At 31.4% G+C, this 20,263-nt stretch overlaps 1 protein-coding gene and 1 long non-coding RNA gene across 3 annotated transcripts; one reads left to right on the top strand and one right to left on the bottom strand.

Annotated features, from left to right (window-relative positions):
* Nucleotides 1-912: 912 nt before the first annotated feature.
* LOC141451175 (myogenesis-regulating glycosidase) lies at nucleotides 913-18,733 on the bottom strand. 2 transcript variants are annotated; one of them, XM_074122363.1, is made up of 14 exons: nucleotides 18,628-18,733; nucleotides 16,120-16,212; nucleotides 9,629-9,741; nucleotides 8,216-8,396; nucleotides 6,656-6,793; nucleotides 6,486-6,552; nucleotides 6,076-6,316; nucleotides 5,252-5,468; nucleotides 3,588-3,858; nucleotides 3,319-3,512; nucleotides 3,069-3,243; nucleotides 1,713-2,021; nucleotides 1,426-1,637; nucleotides 913-1,351 (listed from the first exon to the last, which is right to left on the bottom strand). In XM_074122363.1, exons 1-14 carry the CDS (start codon nucleotides 18,628-18,630, stop codon nucleotides 1,034-1,036), a joined length of 2,532 nt encoding a protein of 843 aa, XP_073978464.1. In that variant the 5' UTR covers nucleotides 18,631-18,733; the 3' UTR covers nucleotides 913-1,033. The 2 variants fall into 2 exon arrangements, with proteins under 2 accessions (XP_073978464.1, XP_073978465.1); XM_074122364.1 differs by lacking the exons at nucleotides 16,120-16,212; nucleotides 18,628-18,733 and adding an exon at nucleotides 15,230-15,404.
* LOC141451201 (uncharacterized) lies at nucleotides 11,755-16,605 on the top strand. The gene is made up of 2 exons (XR_012456585.1): nucleotides 11,755-12,717; nucleotides 14,452-16,605. It is a non-coding gene; the product is annotated as an uncharacterized lncRNA (long non-coding RNA).
* Nucleotides 18,734-20,263: the final 1,530 nt, after the last annotated feature.

Here is a 20,263-nt window from a genome sequence, read left to right as displayed (position 1 = left end):
TGCTACCGCATTTCATTGCCTACTGGCTCTCCATCCTAATCTTCTACTACAACACCTCTCCTTACATACCAGACCACCTTTGACGTTTGAAACTGAAGTGGTCCAGAGACCTGTTGATGTGAGGAATCAAAAAATTGTTTGCTGTTAATTTACTTCTGGGTAAAAACTCTAACCCAAAGTAAAGAACGTATCTATTACGTTCAATACGGGAAAAACAATCTGGCCCTACATTATAATCTTTCATTGACGAATCACACCACTGTTTCAATAGTTATTGAATGTGAGTGGGTTGGCGGGTACAATTTGTGACTTGTAATGGTAAACTCCAGTGTAATGGCACTGGAGTTACTGGTGTTACAAAGTAAACATTCTGTGAGTTTTGACATAGCAATGTATATCAGACGACCAAATTATATACATAAGAAATTTATTAATAACGAAAGCAAAAATTCTGAAGCGCTGGTGTAAGGATCGGTTGATGTAGCTGCTGGAATTCCGCGTCAAAGAGTGGTTTCGAAATACTTGCAAATCTATCTAAACCTTTGGAATCCAAACCTAGGAGCTTCAAAAAAAATAGAACCTTTCCCCCCTCTGTTGGTTATATAGGCTCTTTTTTGATTAGTGAATCAAACACAATTAATATTTCAATCACATGGATTCGTTAGAATAATCCAAAAATACAATAAAATTTGGAGGTATAAGATATTTATTCATATTTACACCTCAAAAGAGTGTATATTTTACTACCTAGACTGTTCTTCCTTGTGCTCGCATACTTAAAACATTATTTCATTGGACACTTGCATTCAAAACGACTGACCACCCCTGGACTTAAAATCTTATTTTCATAACGATATACTTGGATAATTTGCCCCTTACAAATCTTTATTTATTTTAACAAAATACAAAAACTTTTTTTTACACAAAATGTCTTTATTTCTTAAATAATTTATAAAGTAACAATGAACTTTATTTTGAGCAATGTCAAAACAAACTTTACTCGAGTGAAGAATGCTCTTTGGGAAAACAAGTTTCAGAATCTTGTATTATCGGGCATTTTTAGAAAATATGCGATTTTGTCACCAGGAACTTTGTAAGAATGTAGCCACCGAGAACCTTTTCTCAGGCTACTATCAATACCATCTTTCCAAACTCCAGCTGGTAGATAAACTTCTCTTTCGTGCGTCCCTTGGCGAAGTATGGGCGCAACAATGAGTTCTTCACCAACTGAAAATTCATCTACTACAAGATGACATGCAGAATCCGAGGGATCCAACATCCATAAAGGTCTTATGAGTGGTACTCCAGAATCTAATGCCTCTTTTGCATATTTCTTCATTAGAGGATTTACCTGACCCACAATAAATTCATTCGGTTTTAAAAAAGAGTTGAGAGCTGATAATATATAATATATATCTTACTAACCGTTTGTTGACGCAAGGCAGTAAGTACTTTAGCCTGCTCTAAAATTTCGACATCTGAGTCATATTCACTGGGTAAATGAGAATATCTAATTACAGGCAAGAATGTAGCTAACTGTAACCAACGAACGTACAATTCTTTGTTAGGAAGATGAAATTTATCAGTCACCCTCAAATCTCCAATGCCAAGGCCTTCAAAAGTAGAATTTATTGTACCTGCAATAAACATTTTCTAAAAAAAATTCTCCTTTTTAGACAAAGAAAATTTATATTAATTTCTTTAATACTAACTTTTGACAGGAGTCTGAGTAGGAACAACTTTCGGAAGGTAATCTCCACCCACTGGTCCAGGCATAAGAAATGGATAACCGACTATACCATAAGTCAGCACAGTAGGTATAATAACTTGTAATGATTCCCAAGTAGATGATAAAGTCGGTAATGATACAAAAACAGGAGCCGGTGGTCTAGCAATTGCGCCTGACACACCAATTACTCTATGACTAGCCTGTATTTTATTTGTAAAAAGAGATTTATAATGATCTGGATTGGTTAAATTTTGATGCAATTGGTAATATTGAGGCATATCATAGGCAGTACCTGAAATGCAAATGAATCAAACTTAAACCAAATTAAATATAAGCTGAATCCAAATTTTCCCGAAAATAATTTTCGCAGAGAAACATTTAACAAATATTAAGATCTACATTAGCAAATAATTCAATACACATGCTTCCTATTTCTAACCTAACAGAATCTTAAAGATACAAGATTATAGATGGTTCTGATTAACAGTAAACCATAAAAGTTTTCAGAAACTTTTCAAAAGTAAGAATATGTAAAAACAGCTGCATCAGAAACTTCATTAGCAGCAAATCTAAAGAAGTGTTACATCCTTTCTGAATTATTTAAAATATCAGTAATTAAACTTTGCGGAAATTAAACTAAGAATTAATTGACTTTAAGAGTGAATACACTAAACAGACTGGAGAAAACTAACAGAAGAAATCGAAATCGAAAAGTATAATTTAACATTAAAAATCCGAGACAAAGCCTGACATGACTTCCTTATATCCCAATTATAAATTAATTTAATAGACAAATTTTGCATCTAATTTTGACTACACATACTCTTATTTAATGGTTAGTGGGTAATAAATCATAGTAGCTTCTTAGTTTTAAGCTTAGAGTTCCTTATGGAACACACATTTTCATGTATTAAAAATAAAGATAAATATCGGTTCCAATTCCCCTATAATTTTAAATAAACATCCTAACTCTCTGAAAATGAGTTCACCGTATATAGAACTATATATCTTGACACTACAAGCATATTGGCACGCTGTAACGGACTTGTGATCTGTACTTAATTCAACGTTTTGGACAAAATATTTCAGTCTGAAGCTAACTCACAAAACAAATTATTTGTTCAACTTTTCAGTCTTTTTCGGAACCTTATTTGAATTCTCCTTTAATTTACTTTAATATAAAATCTAAACATGGACGTAATTGAGAAAACCAGATAATCTAGCACACAAAGTATTATTTGCTCAGTGAGTCAACGTGAGTGAACTATTTTAGTGAACAACTCAAGCAAATAAAATAATAATATTTTAAACACCAAAAATATTCATTAAATATATGTACCCATATCCAAATAAAAACAATCGACATTATACTTTTCAACTAACTCCTTCAACTGCCTGTTTATCCAAGGAATAGTTTGATCGTTTGTAATATCCAACATTCCTGCACTGGCTACCGATTTATACTGCGTCAAAGCAGGTACTCTTCTTAAATCTTCATTCCCTCTTTCAATAACCTAATAGTAAAAGTGAATTAATGGAAAAAAGGAGATAATAAAAAGAAATTGAAGAAAATTAAAAAATCAGCTTACAAGTAAACCTTCTTCAACAGCTGCAGCAAAATTTCTACTTTCGGTAGCTATAAATGGTTGTAAAGTAAGTGCAATTCTAAAACCTCTTCTATGTATAATATCTATGGTTATGTTTGTAGTCACTGGGAATCTGTCTGAATCAAAAGTGAAATCTCCTACTTGGTTTTGCCAATGTTCATTTAAAAGCACATGTCCTGTAAAATTTATTTATAAAATTAAAATGTATTAAATTTTTGTAAAACAATGATAATCAACCTTCATTATATTACCTTGTCTAAGAAAACCCAGTGCAATTACGTCTTCTGTGTAATTCACAATAGCTGCTTCAGTAAGTAGTTGCTTATTTGATGGTGCAATCTGCCATACAGGTTCTGTTAATAAAGAATACACAACTTCAACGTCAGATTCTTTCAATCCGTCCCATAATGATTTCTCTGAGAGGAACGAATGCAACTCCTTCATATTCCCAGAAGTACATACTGAATAATTAAGATGAGGCAGTCCAGTATGACTAACATAAGCAAAATTATCTTGACGAGCCTGAAATTACATATATTAATAAGTTGGTAGTAACAAGTAGTAGTGGCAGTTAAATTTGTGTCACAGATAACATAATATCCAGACAAGGAAAACTAGTTAAATGAATGTGGAAGATAGCATATGACAGAAAATGATGAGTAAATTATACCTTAAATAAAACAAATAATTTATCCCATCCCGGTTCCATAATCATCACGTTACTTGTTTCCACTTTAATTGAATCTTCATGAATATAGAGATACCTGATAATGCAGGAAGAAGTAAGAAACCGATTTTAACATAATATTTCATAAGAGAATGAAAAGTGACTACTAAATAAATTAATGTTTGTATAGTTATTAGAGGGTAAGATGATTCCACACAATTATATTGTTATAGAGTTAATTTCTGAGTACATTCTCAGCACAACTTTTCATTAGACAATAAAAGTATAAATTAATTGAATCAATTATATTTATATTCTTTTATTTTTCCTGAAAATGCACAACTTCAACTTTTTCTCAAATTCCTCTCTTGCACCTCTAGAAATGTCGTTGTTGCTATTCGTAGAAGTGTTCAGTCGCCTCAAGTAGTTGCCATTTTAATAATTGCCACTATTCTTTTGTACAATCCCATATAACATTTTCTTAGGGAAAGAACTTGGTTTCCATGAAGTTAGTGAGATGTAACTTTTATACGGTAGCCTTTTTAATCATCGCTAAATCAGCAGCAAGGGCTCGTTTATTCGTAGTTAGCTTTCCCTCGACAGCTACACTGATAGCTTATCTACACACTAATATTTTTAAAAACAATTTGATATTATGACGCGTAGTCACCAGGTTATTCTTTTTATCTAACGCTAGTTGTTGGCAGTTTTGCCTTTTGTTCATGGTACCCCAATATATTTTCGATAATTTTGCTATTTGTCTTCTGCTGCTCTAGGCTTGGAATAACGCAATAAACTGTTAAACCTCAGCATTCCGAAATGCCATTTTATTTAATCTATTTTTCATTATTTTGGAATTTTCTCCAAAAAAAAGCTTCAATTATTTTCTTTAATTGCTCTACAAATATAGATTTATAACTTTTAACTGACCATTAAAATGCTTCTTAAGGGCGTTTTAGTAGAGAGAAGAGGGTTAATCTTACCTCTAAAATGTCATTTTAATGTGTTTTTCGCCCTTATTCCTGTTGTACTAACAGGAATACAGTATGTAAGTGAAATTCCAAATACGAAGGAAAACGGTAATGCAATTTTATCCATAAATATATGTATATATGCGAAATTTCAAAACAAATTTCAACTTTCAAGAAAAATTCAATACTTAAAATACTTCAAGAGTCGTGTGTTCGCATCAGATTCTTTTATAAACCTCACTACTAAAAGAAAATTATTCGACATTAATCTCCTCACCTGTAAACACAAACTTGCTTCCTCATCGGCATTGATTGATACATACAGTGGTGTATTCGGATCAATATAAAGTGCAACTCCTTTTGAATTGATAAAGTATCTCTTAAGAACACTGCCCCATCTGTGACGTCCAATATGTCCAGTCACAAATGCTGACATTTCTACTTGACCAAGTTCCACAGGCCAAGCCATGCCAAGTGTCCTTCCACCACCATACCTTAAATTCATACTTAAGTTAGTTAACTCTAATTATGCTGCAAAGATAATACCAAAGATGAACATCCAATTATAAATGATAAATCTATTAGTTGAATACTAATAAATTTTAAAGTAAAATTTATTTACAATTTATTTAAAACAAATCTGTTAAGGGATATGTTTTACCTGATAACCGAAATAAATTTTCATAATAGAATGTTTTAAGTGATTATATTACGATTTGTAACTTTGGTCACTATAATTTCGTTGTCACTTTAAAGCATACAATAAAGTAGCTCCCGAGAAGTTAAAAAAACTCTCCAACTATAAAAGCAACAGCAGTTGCTGGGCCTTTCACGCTATGGCAGAATGAACTAACCAAAAGCCCTTAGTGAATACTGCTAGAGCGGAGACGACCTCGAATTATATTACGTTTGATTCTGTTGCCAATTCGCTATTGTGATTGGTAGAAGTTTGAGACATGAACGCCAACATGTTGTTTTGGACTTACCAAAAATGAGATTTCAAAACTTGAGAATTTAGGAATTCGTATTAGAAGCAATTTTAATTTGACACATTAAGCCTGAAGCATAATTATAATTATTGTATATAATCTACCAAGTTACCAATGTCCATACTGTCCACCATTTTCAAAACAGTCTGTTAAAATAGTATCTGGATGTAAACTTTGCCATGTAAATCTATAACATCTGAAACCTTCTTTTTGATTATAACTTAAATATAGTCGAGCTCGATGCATCCATTCTAAACATACCATATCTGGTTTTTGATCTTTAGGTAAACAGTGGTAAACAGTGTCACCGGAAGGCAAATCAACACCTAAATATCCTAAGGCTATTTCTACACCTGAAAAGTAAATTCCAATTCATCAAACACAAAATACTGAAGAATGTGTTATAATAAATTATTTATTAGTTGTAAAAAAATATCGAACTTAAGGTACTATTAACTTTAAAGAATTAGGAAACAATCGTATAAGAATGCATTTTTATAAAGAACAAAATCACAATGTAACCTTCATTATTGAATAATCTTACTACTCTTTCTTCTTTATTAAATCTTATCTTTTCAAAATAAGCCCGCTGAAAATAAAAACAAATTAATTTTATTTATGAATAAAATGAGTACTGTAATATAAGTAGTTTTTAAATTATAATCAAAAATATTTTTAGCTAAGAAACTCACCTGAAGAACTTGTTGATGATAAAATACATGCGCAAATCCTACTAGAAATACTATTGCCAAAAATAACATAGCTACAAATCCTCTTAACTTATACTCTTTTGGTTTCTTCCGTCGTTTTAATGCTTTTGGGAACGTCATCTGGAAAAATGATAGAATAATTTATTCATTTTGAAAATATATTGTTTAATTAATCATCAAAATATTTCTAGTTTATCTTAATATAGGAATTTAATTGAATTGTTGTTTGCCGTTTATTATTATTTAATTTACTATTTTAGAAAATGATTTTTATCGCCAGCGCTAAAGCCCAGTATTGGGCCTTAATCCCTCTCGATTCGCTTCTCGTCCTCTTGTTGCATCACAATTTCATTTAATAGGACCCTCAAGTGAACAATCTGCCCACCAGAGTTTATGGCGCCTAACACTTTTTATTCAGGATTCTCTTCTCGCTTTTCATTCGGGATACCTTCACCTTTTACTTTCTGGCTTGATGCCCTGCCCATCGCAGTCTACCGAGTACTACTCTAGTAATGTTCGTTTTTGGAAAAAAATACATGATCTCAGCATTAGTTCCACTCTTTGAGGTCACTTCTTCCTTAAATGTTCCTTATATACGCCTAAGGATCTTTCTAGAGTCTTTTTACCTCATTTATAGATAATCTACGCTTCAGAACCGCGAGTAAATAAACAGGTAAATTTTGTTTACTCTGGGCAAGTAAATTTTCGTTTTTAGGTTTCGATTCAGCTTTTATGATTTATATTATGCATTTTATTTTTAATAATATATTTTGTAAATTTAAGCTTTACACAAAAACTTGGAGGGAAAGCAAATGCATGCGATTTTATAGCTGCATTTAAGTTGGGCCCAAATAACTAAGCAAACTGCTCACAGTAAATCAAATACATATAATGTTCAGAATTTCTTAGAACATGATGGTATTAATAGTTTTACAAATTAAAGAAAACCTATCTCCTAGTCTATTGTAGCTCGGGTCCTTTCAACTGAAAGGTACTGTACTTACAGCACGAACTGGCCTAATTTACTCACTTCGTTCCATCCTACTACAACACAATTTTACACCTTTTGTTATGAGTAGAAGCTCCTTCTCTCAATAATACGCATCAAAGGCGAGTCAAATTTCGAGCAATATATTAATTTTTGAGCCTAAATTGCCTTTAAACTCAGTTAGCCTACTAATTATAACCTACAGAAGAAAGATGTTTACAGACTAATTCTTTTGCAAAGATGGTAAGCACTTTTCAAATATTTATTTTTTACTGAAAAGAACTCTACATAATTATTACAATATTTTGTTCCTCCATTTTTCAAACTTATCTACCTGTAATTAATCTAACGTTAATTTTAATGCGAACATAAAATTATGCAGCAATTAATGGAGTTTCTACCAGCTGTGTCTTCTCTGCAGTTATTGGAAGGTAAAATAAGGAACCAGTTGCCATGATTATAAGACCTTAGTGATACCAAATTACAGGAACTTTCCGAAGCTGAGCTTAAGTACACAGTAACAAAACCAATGCTTTAAAAAACAATATTCTTACTAGAAGTTTTTCCTTTAATAGACTAGATACTGAATTAACTGATGTAACAGAATTGCCGGGCGAATGATCAGTCAACTCTGTAAGATCACTTCTACTGTCCTGATCAGTTTCTGTTTTCGAAAGTGCATTATCCGGAAATATTGATTTTTTCCTGGCATTCCTAGCTGGAGGAGGTGCCAATCTAAAATGAAAATTGGATATTATTGAACAAATAAAATATATACAAAACTAAATTACTGCAGTGAAAGGTAACAAATGAGAGGCTTGTTTTCTTTTATTAGTAATTGGCTGCTAGGGCGAGTATTATTACATGTCATATCAGAAAAAAAACTATTCTAATTTCTCTTAATATATTAAAGGATTTTGCTACACAATTAAGTGCATCAAATGCTAGCTTTTTTTTAAATGAACTTCATACTGAGATAATAATGTGGATGTTGAACATATCAATTCAGGCCCCAAAATTTGCCTCTATTTGTTTGTCACCAAAAGTTAAAGAAAAATTTGTAAGTATGTTTCTAAAAAAAAACTTTAAAAGAAAAAAAATAATTTAAGTTATACTTCTAAATGACGTATTTTTACAGAAATCATCACATTAAATCAAAACCGATTGTTAGTTTGTTTCAACTTTATGTAAATCTTTGTTTTTCAGACATTTAGCACGCCCTCACATCTATTCGTTAGTGAATACTTGAACCCAATAACGAAATCTATTTGATCTGGATTGTAGTGAAAATTTACACTCATAAAGGAGGATTTGTCCGACATTATAAAGATAATTTGGGAATTTTATCTTTTACAGAAAAAGAGAAATAAATGGTCAAAGTTATGTGTTTTTCAACGATACGCTTTTTCGTGCACTTTTTTGACGATCAACCCTTATACAACTGCCCTATCGGACAGTTTTAATAACTCCACTAATATGTACTACAAAGAAATTTTTGACGTCAACATGAGGCTAAAAAAGAGTGGACATTCCTCTCACAGTCAATTAACCTAAAAAGTCCTTTTTCTAGTCTATTCGTTTAATACAAATTTGAATAGTCAAACTCTTTAAACCTTCCTACTGTACCTATAAGATCTTACCATTTCACCAGGGATTTTTTGCAAGTGCATTTTTTAAAAACCTGCCCTCAGCTCATACAATTAATAGTTACGAATGACTTCGCAATTCTATAACCTAAATACTAACGATTTGAAAGTGGTCCAGCTCATGCTGTGGTGAATACGAACCCAGATAAGTGTAAAAAATAATCATTAATATTTTAAATAGAAATCACTCAACTACTTATATTTGGGCATTTCAACAAATATTTTACTTGTTAAAAATATTTTTCTTCAATTGTGCACTTAATATCGAAACAATCATTAAAAAGTTGTTAACAATTAATACATCAGTGATAACTTACTAACTTTGGAGTCTCTGATTCAAAAATGCAACTTCCTTGATCTGACATTGCACCATCACTAAAAGTGTCGCTGGTTTCATAACCGTCTTGACCATGTCGTACTTCTTCTGGAGTCAACTGAAATTGAATTCATACTATTAAATAGGCACATGTGACAGTTTTTTCGAAAAATAATATGGAAGATAATTTAAAAGAATACTGAATACGTGTTTTTTTTTTTAATCTATTTGAAATGAAGCATCATATAATGATTCTTCACAAACATTGCACACAATATAAACTCTTATACAACTGTTTTATCGGTCAGTTTTAAACATTATATCTTATATAATGAAGTATGGTCAGTATTTCGTAAAGATGAAGTTTATTGACTTTTAGGGAAGTGGTTCATTAAGCAAAACTCTTAAGAAAAACGTTCTGTAAAATCTCGTTACCGGTTAATTTATTAATGAGAAACGCAATAAACAAAACGAAAAAAGCAATAACTAAGAGTTTTAACCCTGTAACTTTCTTTCAATTACTTACAACTCATTTGTTGTGTTACATTCATTTTTTACAAAGATAGATTCTTTATTGTTATTATTTCTATAAATTATCTGAATTAGTTTTTTATTTATTTTTATTATTTTACCATAAGGACCTACTTTAATTTTGTCCCATGTACATCATCCACCGTAACACAAACGAAAAATTGCAAAAAATTCAAATCTGATATTTCGCTTAGGCCCCACAAACAGATGCGGACAAGATCAAGGATTTCGTCAAAATCGGTCAAATAAAAGTCTTATTTTACGCAATCGATAAATCAAAATTTAGAGATTTCCTTAACATTCGTAATTCGTGTTTCTGGTTAATTAGTGTTCACTGCTCAAGCAATGCTTTTACGAGGGTCATTCAATAAGTAACGAGACAAATTACTACTGCTCAAAAACAGCTAAATTGATCCGTATGAAACTTTCAGGACATAAAGTTGGCAACCTTGCGATGACATCTAATCAGCTGTTCAATTATATTTTGTAAACATAACCTCAAATTTACTCAGTTAACGATGGCGAGTCCGCTCGAGAATTGCACCGTGGAAGAACAACGTGCCGTGATCAGATTTTTAGTCGCGGAAGATGAGAAAGGTAGTAAAATCCACAAAAGAATGTTAAAAGTGTACGGAGACAATTGTTTGAATCGTTCGAACGTTTACAAATGGGTAGAACAGTTTCAGAGTGGCCGTACAAAAGTTTCTGACGAGCAACGCAGTGGACGACCGATCGAAGTTGGGACTTCCTCCCTCGAATCTCGGATTGACGCGTTAATTCGGGACAACAGGCGTATCACCGTTGAACTGATAAGTGAAAAAGTAAACGCGAGTGTTGGAACTGTCCATAACATTATTCACAACAAGCTGCAGTACAAGAAAACCTGTGCGAGATGGGTGCCCAGACAACTTTAGCATTAGCATTAGACATTTACAAATTAGCAGAAAGATGGGTTAAGTGTATAAGTGTTGCTGGGGACTATGTTGAAAAGTAACCAAAGTTTTGTACTTATTCAATAAACCGTTTTTGAGCAATAATAATTTTTCTCTTTACTTATTGAATGACCCTTGTAATATCAATATTTAACGATGGTGATACCTATTATTCTGAATGCTTCTTTAGAAGAATGCATAAATTTGTTTCCTAAGAAAGCTCAAAATCAATTAAAAGAAATTTTTTCCAAATAAAAAAGCAAGGGATTAAGATTAGACTAAGTTTTAGGAAAATTGGTTGTAATAATTCTAAAGGAAATCGCTGAAAACTAAAATGCACATTAGTCGCATTTTCGGATAGAGGATTTTTTACTATATCTTAGTAGTCAGTAACAGTAATAACAAAACAGAATAATATGAGCTTGCTTTTTATTACTTGAGATTTTTTGTTTTAGAAATGCCATCGCACATGCAGCTCACAGCATTCTTTCTGTAGTTAAGGTCTTTTGTATTTGTTCTTCTGGTTAATCAATAACGAATATTCACAAGAATGTCATTTTTTTTGTTTTTTATTCAAGGAGAATTTAAGAAGAGAAAGTACAATAACGTTATTTATACTCTATTCACTATACATTGTACTGCGTATGGTGTAAATCTGGTCACACAATTATACAATCTTTTTATCTCTGAATTAAACTTTTGAGCGATATATCTAGAGTAAACATTTTCTAATTAAATTAATATAATTCATTGTTCATATGTAAATATGAAACGTATTGTATTTATCATGATAGAAAACAAACAAGATGGAGGAAATCCTTGACTTAATTTTTTAGTAAGGTGTTTACATACATACATGTATTTATCGGACACATGTTATCCAAATAAGTTATTTATTACAAAATAATGAAAATGTGAGCAATAGCACACTATCAATTAGCCACGAGGAGATCCCGGGTTTGAGTTCAGATAACTCTCTTAGATTTCTTTTTCCCTCAAGCTTTATACAGCTCACTGTTTGTTGATGGGGAGTTTAGAGTTTAGTTTGTCAGTAACAAGAGAACACTATCTGGAGGAAGGTTATGGGCATTAATAACCTTGATAATGACGCGCATTAATGAAAAGTGCCAGCAATATTCCAGTATTATAATACATCTGTGATAAGAACTTTATTATTTTCCTCTAATCGGTTGCTAATTATGTTAAAGTACCAATTAAAAGAGTCTTTTTTTTAAGGCGTGTCAACATCTGCATTGGCGCCCGGAGCTTTTTTTTTAAGTGCGCTGCCGATCTCCAGACAGTGTTCACTCGTATAACGCTGTTCAACACCGGCTAGTGAACTTGAAGCAGCTAATAGGAAGAGAAAATCACTGAGATAATCCCTTTCTTCAAAAAGAGACTATTATATGAATTATTTTGGTATTTGTAGGTGTTATTAAAATAAAAGAATGTAGAATGTAATACGACTTTAAGAGATACATTGGTGTAAAAGGCATAAAATCAGATCAAGTCGGCATGGTCAATCGGCCAGGCGGATTCAAGGCCCGCGACCAATCATGACCTCTAGAAGGCTTTGACCATCAGAGATTAATGTGATGGCCAAGTTCTAAGGGAGCTTTTGGGTTGGAAAGGTAATTAAATGGGCCTGCATGCGATTATAAAATCACAGCCTTTTGTTTAAGGAAAACCTCATCTCATCTTGTCTGTTTTATATATATACACTGGGCCAAAAAAGTCTGTGAACACTAACCTAAATTTTATTACTTTTATTATTATCTTATTAGAAACTTCTTTTATTTTCAAATGAAATATACTATTCGATAGACAGAAACCAGAGTTTTTCATTTTATATTCAATCTTTTATTTTTGTTCAGCAGGAATAACACAATTAAATGTTTAACAAAACAACACCCCAAACGAATGCAAAAAAAGTCTGTGAACAGCTGTATAAATATGTAAAAACATTAAGATAACAAACAGAAAAACGATTGAATAAAGTTTCAAAGTTCTCTATTGTATTGTAGAAACCACTACAGTCAGTTTTGTGAATAAATAATCTAATTAGTACATATTTAACCACTAATATGGAAGTTCCCAGACCAATTCGAGAACTTATTGTGACGTTGCGAAATGAAAGAAAAAGTATTCGAGAAATAGGGAAGATAGTTCAAAAAAACCCTTCAACGGTGCATAATATAATTAAAAAGTACGGAAATGTGATTAGTAGGCCACGCAGTGGACGGCCACCAAAACTTAATTCCTTTCATAAACTGCAAATTCTGAAGTCTGTTCGAGAAGAACCCAGGACAAGCGCTCAAAAAATCAGTCAAGAATTATCAAGTGGTTATGTGTAAGCGTAACACCACAGACAATTAGAAATAAATTACATGAATACGATTATTGCGGTCGAGTCCCGAGGAAAAAACCTTTAATCAATAAAATAAATAGTAACCGCCGATTGGATTTCGCGAAAGAATATGTTTCTAAGCTTTCTAGTTTCTGGGAAACCGTAATCTTTTCAGATGAGTCGAAATTCAATGTATGTGGGTCTGATTGACGACAAAAAGTGTGGCGAAAAAGAAATGAAGCTATGAAAATGAAAAATATGAAGCCTACTTTTAAGCATGGGGGAGGCAACATTCTGGTGTGGGGTGCATGAGTGCTAAAGGAGTGGGCAAGTTAGATCTAATTAATGGTATGATGGACCAATATGTGTATGTGGATATATTAAGACGCAATTTAAAAGAAAATTCAAAAAAATTAGGGTTGGAGGGAACGTTTGTCTTCCAACAAGACAATGACCCGAAACATACCGCACTAAAAACTCGGGAATGGCTTTTAAATAATACACTCTGGCGCCTAAACACCCCTCCACAATTGCCAGACCTTAACCCAATAGAACATTTGTGGGATGAAATCAGCCGCGAAATAAATAAACGAGGAATAAGAAACCGTGAACAACTAAAAAACGCTATTTTAGAAGAGTGGGATAAAATTCCAACATTGACGACCACAAAATTATTAGGATCGATGAAAGCTCGCTTGTTGGAAGTGATTAGGAACATAGGAGGTCCTACAAGTTTTTAAAATTTATAATTCACGTACAATGTGTAAGAATGATTTATTTCTGCAAAGTGTTCACAGACTTTTTTTGCATTCGTTTGGGGTGTTGTTTTGTTAAACATTTAATTGTGATATTCCTGTTGAACAAAAATAAAAGATTGAATATAAAATGAAAAATTCTGGTTTCTCTCTATCGAATAGTATATTTCATTTGAAAATAAAAGAAGTTTCTAATAAGATAATAATAAAAGTAATAAAATTTAGGTTAGTGTTCACAGACTTTTTTGGCCCAGTGTATATAGGCGCAATAATCTCCACAATGTGTCGCACTGTTGGTGAATCCAGCCTCAGAACAGCGTGTCAAGAGGAGAGGAAATGGTCACTTATATTCTGCTTAATGCGATCCGAGACCTCTGACTTTAGAGCGATAATATGCAAAAAAGATGGTTGGAAAACCGTGGACTTTGTAAAATGTTATTATTCCAACTAGTACTACGATGGTCAGCAACTTTTGACTGAAGCCCGCAAACTATGTCATAGGATTAATTAGCACATCTAGAACTCTAAAAATTTGTTCCCAAAAAGTTTAACACAGATGTCGTATGTTTATCCATGCTTCTCAAAGTTTAACAGAAAATATTTATAGCAATGTACTATCAAATAGCAGAAACGAAAAAATCTGAAATGAACCTAAGTGTCACACTTTCTATTAAATTAGTTTCTAACAAGAGAATACGCAAATTTGTCACCATGTTGTTCAATATTGAAAACTACAAGATTTTTTGATTTCTAAATTGAATATAAAAACTATTCTTGGAACAATGTTTGATAAACAAAATTATTGGCAGTATACTTTCAGAGAAACGAAAATATTTTCATAAATTCGATTTAATTATTTCTGACAAAAATTATTACTAAAACATTAGTTTTTATAAGCGAGTTATTAACCTTTTATGCATAAAGTAATCTTTAAATTCAATTAAAAGTTAAAAATTTGTTTCTCTTCTATTTTGCTGGGGAAAGAAACGTTTCTAAAAATGTTTGCATTATATTAACTGAGACTTAGATACAAATAATTACCTTACTCATAAGAACAGAAAACTAAAAAGCCAATGTATAATAATGAAGTACAAAGTAACTCAGTCACAACTAAAATTCTCACATTGTACGGGTCACACCTCAACCGAACAGAATTATACGAATGATTGGAATTGGAATGTTTCTCTAATCAGATGATAAACACGTATAGAGTGGGGGAGAGATCATGACATTTCGAGTGGTAATTAGGCAGTTTAAAATGTTTGTACAGTCTTTTTTTTGTTTACACTAAAGTGGATGTGAATCTGCTCTTCACTATTCATGTGTCTCAGACTGCCAAAAAATTCAACATTATTTCATGTCAAACGAATAAAAACAAAAATAAATAAATAGCAAAATGGGATTACAAATGTTCATTGACGAATAATTTTTAATGTCTTGAAAACACACAGGTGGACAATAACAGTGTTTTTATCGGTCATAGCAAGCTTGTTTACGGTCTTTTTAACCGATTTCGAATTTCCAACTTTCTGCAATTGAATTAGGGAAATATCCGACATCCGCTTTTAAAGTTTACATATGTCTAAACGTTGTCAAACTTTCTGTAGAGGGGTATCAGATATCTCCACACAAACCTGATGAGTTAATCATTGAAGATGAATAAAAATCTAAAACCTGTCAGAATGTTATGACAAATGAAAACATTGGTAATGAACTGTACCCAGTGTTGGCTCATTAATGACTCTTAATTTGCTCTTTAAAACTGACGTAAAGTTAAAGAGATACTTCGAAAAAACCTTGTTTTCACAAAAACAACACTTGAGTTATAAAGTTTAAGATATATAATTTCTTTGATTCTGCTTCAAATATTCTGAAATAAGAGTAATCCCAGGACATACATTGATATAGTTTATTGAAATACAAATGTTTACCTGTGGTTCGTATTCAATTGGTTCCATATTATTTAGTCCAGCTGGAAGTGAGATAGAACTTCTTCTATTTAAACGAACACCCTCTCTGCTTTCCTGTAAGAGTAATCTTAATATATAACAGCGTTCATTTATAAAGCATGAATTGAAGTAAACAGATAATAGTTAACTCAAGTTATCTCTCCAACTAACAACTTGTAACTGCTGGCGTTCTCAATTCACTTTAATACTATAATAGTAGTATAGAACATCCTTCAATCATTCTCTTTAGAATTTGTTCTATTAAATTTTGTAACATAACTAATGATTCAATTATCAACATTGTTATTAGCCAATATTGTAATTATTTTTTTAGTTTCAGAATTATTATGTACTACTATTGAAATAATTGAAAATTGAATGAAATTTTGTAGATTTTAAAATAATTAGCAAATACTATATCATCCGTGTTTTTGATGTAACTAACCGAAGAATATAATACTGTCCATCTCTTTTTTTTTTTATTTAAATGAATTCTTGAAACTAAAACTTCTTTGAGCTACAGCATCTTGAATGAATGGTGAGATCTCTACATATTCCCCTATAACGAAAATCACTAAAACTTAGTTGCTGTATAAGTTAAACCTCATCAATAATCACGCAAATTTTTAAATAAAAAAACTTGTTAAACCCATAATTTATACAAAAATTGTATAAATATAAAATAATTAATGAAATGTCTGCTGCCAGGAAAATTTGAAAAAAATACACAAATATATTTTTGAGCAATTTCAATCGTTACTTTTAAATAAAATATTTATTTCTGTCCAGTTTAAGAGCGATTTCGATCTTTAAATAATTCGTAAATTTCAACATGCTGGTAAGCGATTTTTGAAATATTTGGTTCCACTCGTTTTATCAGAATAAAATCACTGAGTAAGTTTAAATAAAGATTTTTCTAAATTATGGAACTTTTTAGGACCAGTTTTGTAGTTACGGGAGCAGAGAAAGAAACTGCCATGTATTTGATGGTTTATAGATTTTGAATTTACCCTGACGATTGTACTTTTCGAAAATCGCTGCTCTGAGAAGAATTCAGAAGGAACGTTAGTGAAACAATGAGCCATACATCGTTCTTGAAGATATTCGTAGTCAATTATCTTGCAAATGTCCGGTTTCTTCCCCAAAATAAATTATAATAGTAATACATTAAATGTAATAAATCAATGTTGGTGATATTAAACTTAGTGGAGTTCGTCAGGGTGCTAATAGGATTTGTCCTGCTCAGAGTAAGTAGTAGCTTACTGTTCAGTGATTGGCAGTGTTGTATGTAGTAAGAGAACTCTGGCCGGAAACTGTGAATAATTTAGTTCCCTTAATAATATAGGGGAAATATTCTTAAGGCCAAATTTGATTCAAATTTCAAATATTAAATCTTGATTCATTTCTTTGAGAACGTGCCAAATTATTACTATTTTTTTGTTTTGTTTTCTTCGACCAAAACGGCTGTATGGTCGTTCTTGCTTCACCTCGGTCAGAATCGATCCAAACTGGGGTTGCAAGAGTTTAGATTTTTACTAAGAATCTTTTATTTTTTTAAATCGTAAGGAATTGAGGTGAATAAATTTAAATGTTTAACGTGTACGGAGAAATATTTATTATTCTGTTCTTGTCATTGTCAAGGTTGAAAGAGACAACTTGATGTTGACTCCTTTAAAAATGCTAACTATGAATAATTAGTAACTTCTTAATTTATATTCTTATTTTTTTAACTAATTAGAAAGTGTTTATTTTAAATATTACAGATAGCCTGAAAAATTATAAAACAATTTAGTAGAAGTCATTTACTCAACTTTTTAATTTCTCTATTAAGAAGTTTTGCAATCACGTCATATTTTCAATATTTCACCAAAATAAATGTTTTCAATCTTACAAAATATATATCCCTCTATATGATGAATGTGTAACGTACAAGTACTCAAAATCAAAAAGGTCACAAAAGCTACATTGGTGATCTGTTTCTATTTCACTTTCTATCGCTTGAAGAGTTGACAAAAATTCGTCAGTAGTAACATTGATTTTCCAGCCCTTTCGGATTTTCTCAAAAATTGTTCAACGATTCATCAAATACGTGCATATTTAACCACCTAAATGCAAAATTCTTTTATTTGATGGAGTTTTCTAGAACTTAAAAAGGATTCTAGGTGGAAATCGGGCAATTTTAAAACACTTTCTAAAACGTACTTGTGTTGCCTTTGACAGCGTCTTCATAAAATATTATCTAAAAGCATGATTTTCATAATTAGGGAGTCACAAAATATTAAGGCCATAATGAAAGCTTCATTCAGAAAATAATTTGCAATGATAATTAATAATAAAATTTCAATAAATCTAATTTTAATGAACCGATGTAATATACTAAATAATAAAATAAAACTTTTTGGACAGTTTAAAATAAGTAGGTCTGAAACACCAATAAAAAAAATTAAAGCGTTCAATACAAAAAGTTGAAGAAAATTTGATTAAACTTACCATTTTTATCCAAGGCAATGCTGTGGCAGACTGAAATTAAAACTAATACTGCGAGTAGGTGTTAGGTCATTAAGTTTAGAACACAGACTCCATTTTAACTCCACACCTAAGTGTGTTTTATAAAGATAAGAAAATTACACAAAAAATATTCATTCTGAATGATAAAAAAAAGAATATAAAGTAATTAATGCAAAAATGATTAAAAGTGTAAATATTTATTTTCAAAGGCTTGAAAACGGATATTTAAAAGAGTAATTCTAATTACTACAATAACAATAATTTTATTACTTTTTAAAAATGGTTTGAAGAATTTTGGTCAAAGAGGAATGTTATTTATGCCTTAGTGCATTTTTTTATTTTGCAGATGGTAGTTTGAAAATTCGCCGGAATTAAAAACTATTTATGAAATAAGTGCGAACTTAAAGAATAATGAGATTTTAACTAATTTAACCGGCATTCTCATTATTTTTATTATTTACCAGGGCACAATTCCTTTGCCCTATTATGAAAGATTAGGAATACAAAATATAGGTAATGATAATTTTTAATATTGAATTTGGTTGAATTAGCAAAAAAAAATTAATTGAATAGATTTCATCCATCTTTGCACGCTTGTATTTCTTCATTCTGACCGAATTATCATCCACCTTCAAGGACTTTTATAACACATAGTTATTAGAGCGACAAATATTAAAATTAAAAATAAAATAATTGTATACTTATATACTAAAAGAGCAAAAATGTTTTTGGTACTTCTTAAATTTTTATAAGAACCTTTTACCAGCTCTATTTATTTTCTTATTAAAGTACTGGGACAATTATTCAATTTCATGAATCACGATCTCAAAACATAAACTGAGAAGATTGGTTGGATATGAACCAGGCAAAATGTAACAGAGAACTTTTTATTCAAAAAATCACGTCGTAATCCCAGTGACAAGTAAGGAGGAGGACTTTATCTTTTAAAATACGGACTTAAGGCTGAGGGTGGTGGACCTCAGCAAGACAGAATAATGTGGAATAAAGTGGTAAAAACGTATTTTGTGAAGTGGAAGTTAAATGTTTATTGATGTATAAAAATATGTCTCTGTTTTTTGTTTTCGAATAGTAAGCTTTACTGTATTCTTCTGGTTCATTTAGTATATTTTATTTATTTAAAAATTATTGGTTCTATTCTTAACTTCAGTATGTATTTGTTATGTTCTGCTATTCTGATCTTCTGCTCATCACGGGCTTTTAATAAACCTACACAAGGTCACAGTTGTCCTCTCGCAAGACGTACAGAGTGGTTTGCAACCACTAACTTTGAGAGGTATAAATTATCAACAGGCCAAAAATTTTAAATATCTCAGGTTGAAGTGTGGATTCCACCACATGGAATAACGTGATATATTTGTATAAGGTAGCTGCATAAGTCCAGAAGAAAAATTGAGGACTTCACCACTTAAGGAATCACGTATGTGCTGAACCAGCCAACGGTCCGGTAACTTTTACGAGTTTATAATCAAGAACTCAATTTTTGAAGAGAAACAATTTTAAGAAGAGAAATAAGAGAGAGTTGTTCGAAAATTCATTCGAATTTTTTGTGTGCATTAAAATCTTCGAACCTTATTTCATGGTAACTTTAATTTTATAC

This window comes from Rhodnius prolixus, unplaced genomic scaffold (assembly GCF_049639745.1).
Source record: "Rhodnius prolixus isolate KJV_2025 unplaced genomic scaffold, Rpr scaffold_8, whole genome shotgun sequence".
Lineage (NCBI taxonomy): Eukaryota > Metazoa > Arthropoda > Insecta > Hemiptera > Reduviidae > Rhodnius > Rhodnius prolixus.
The sequence above is the reverse complement of the archived record's forward strand: the minus strand, read 5'-3'. Positions and strand labels throughout refer to the sequence as shown.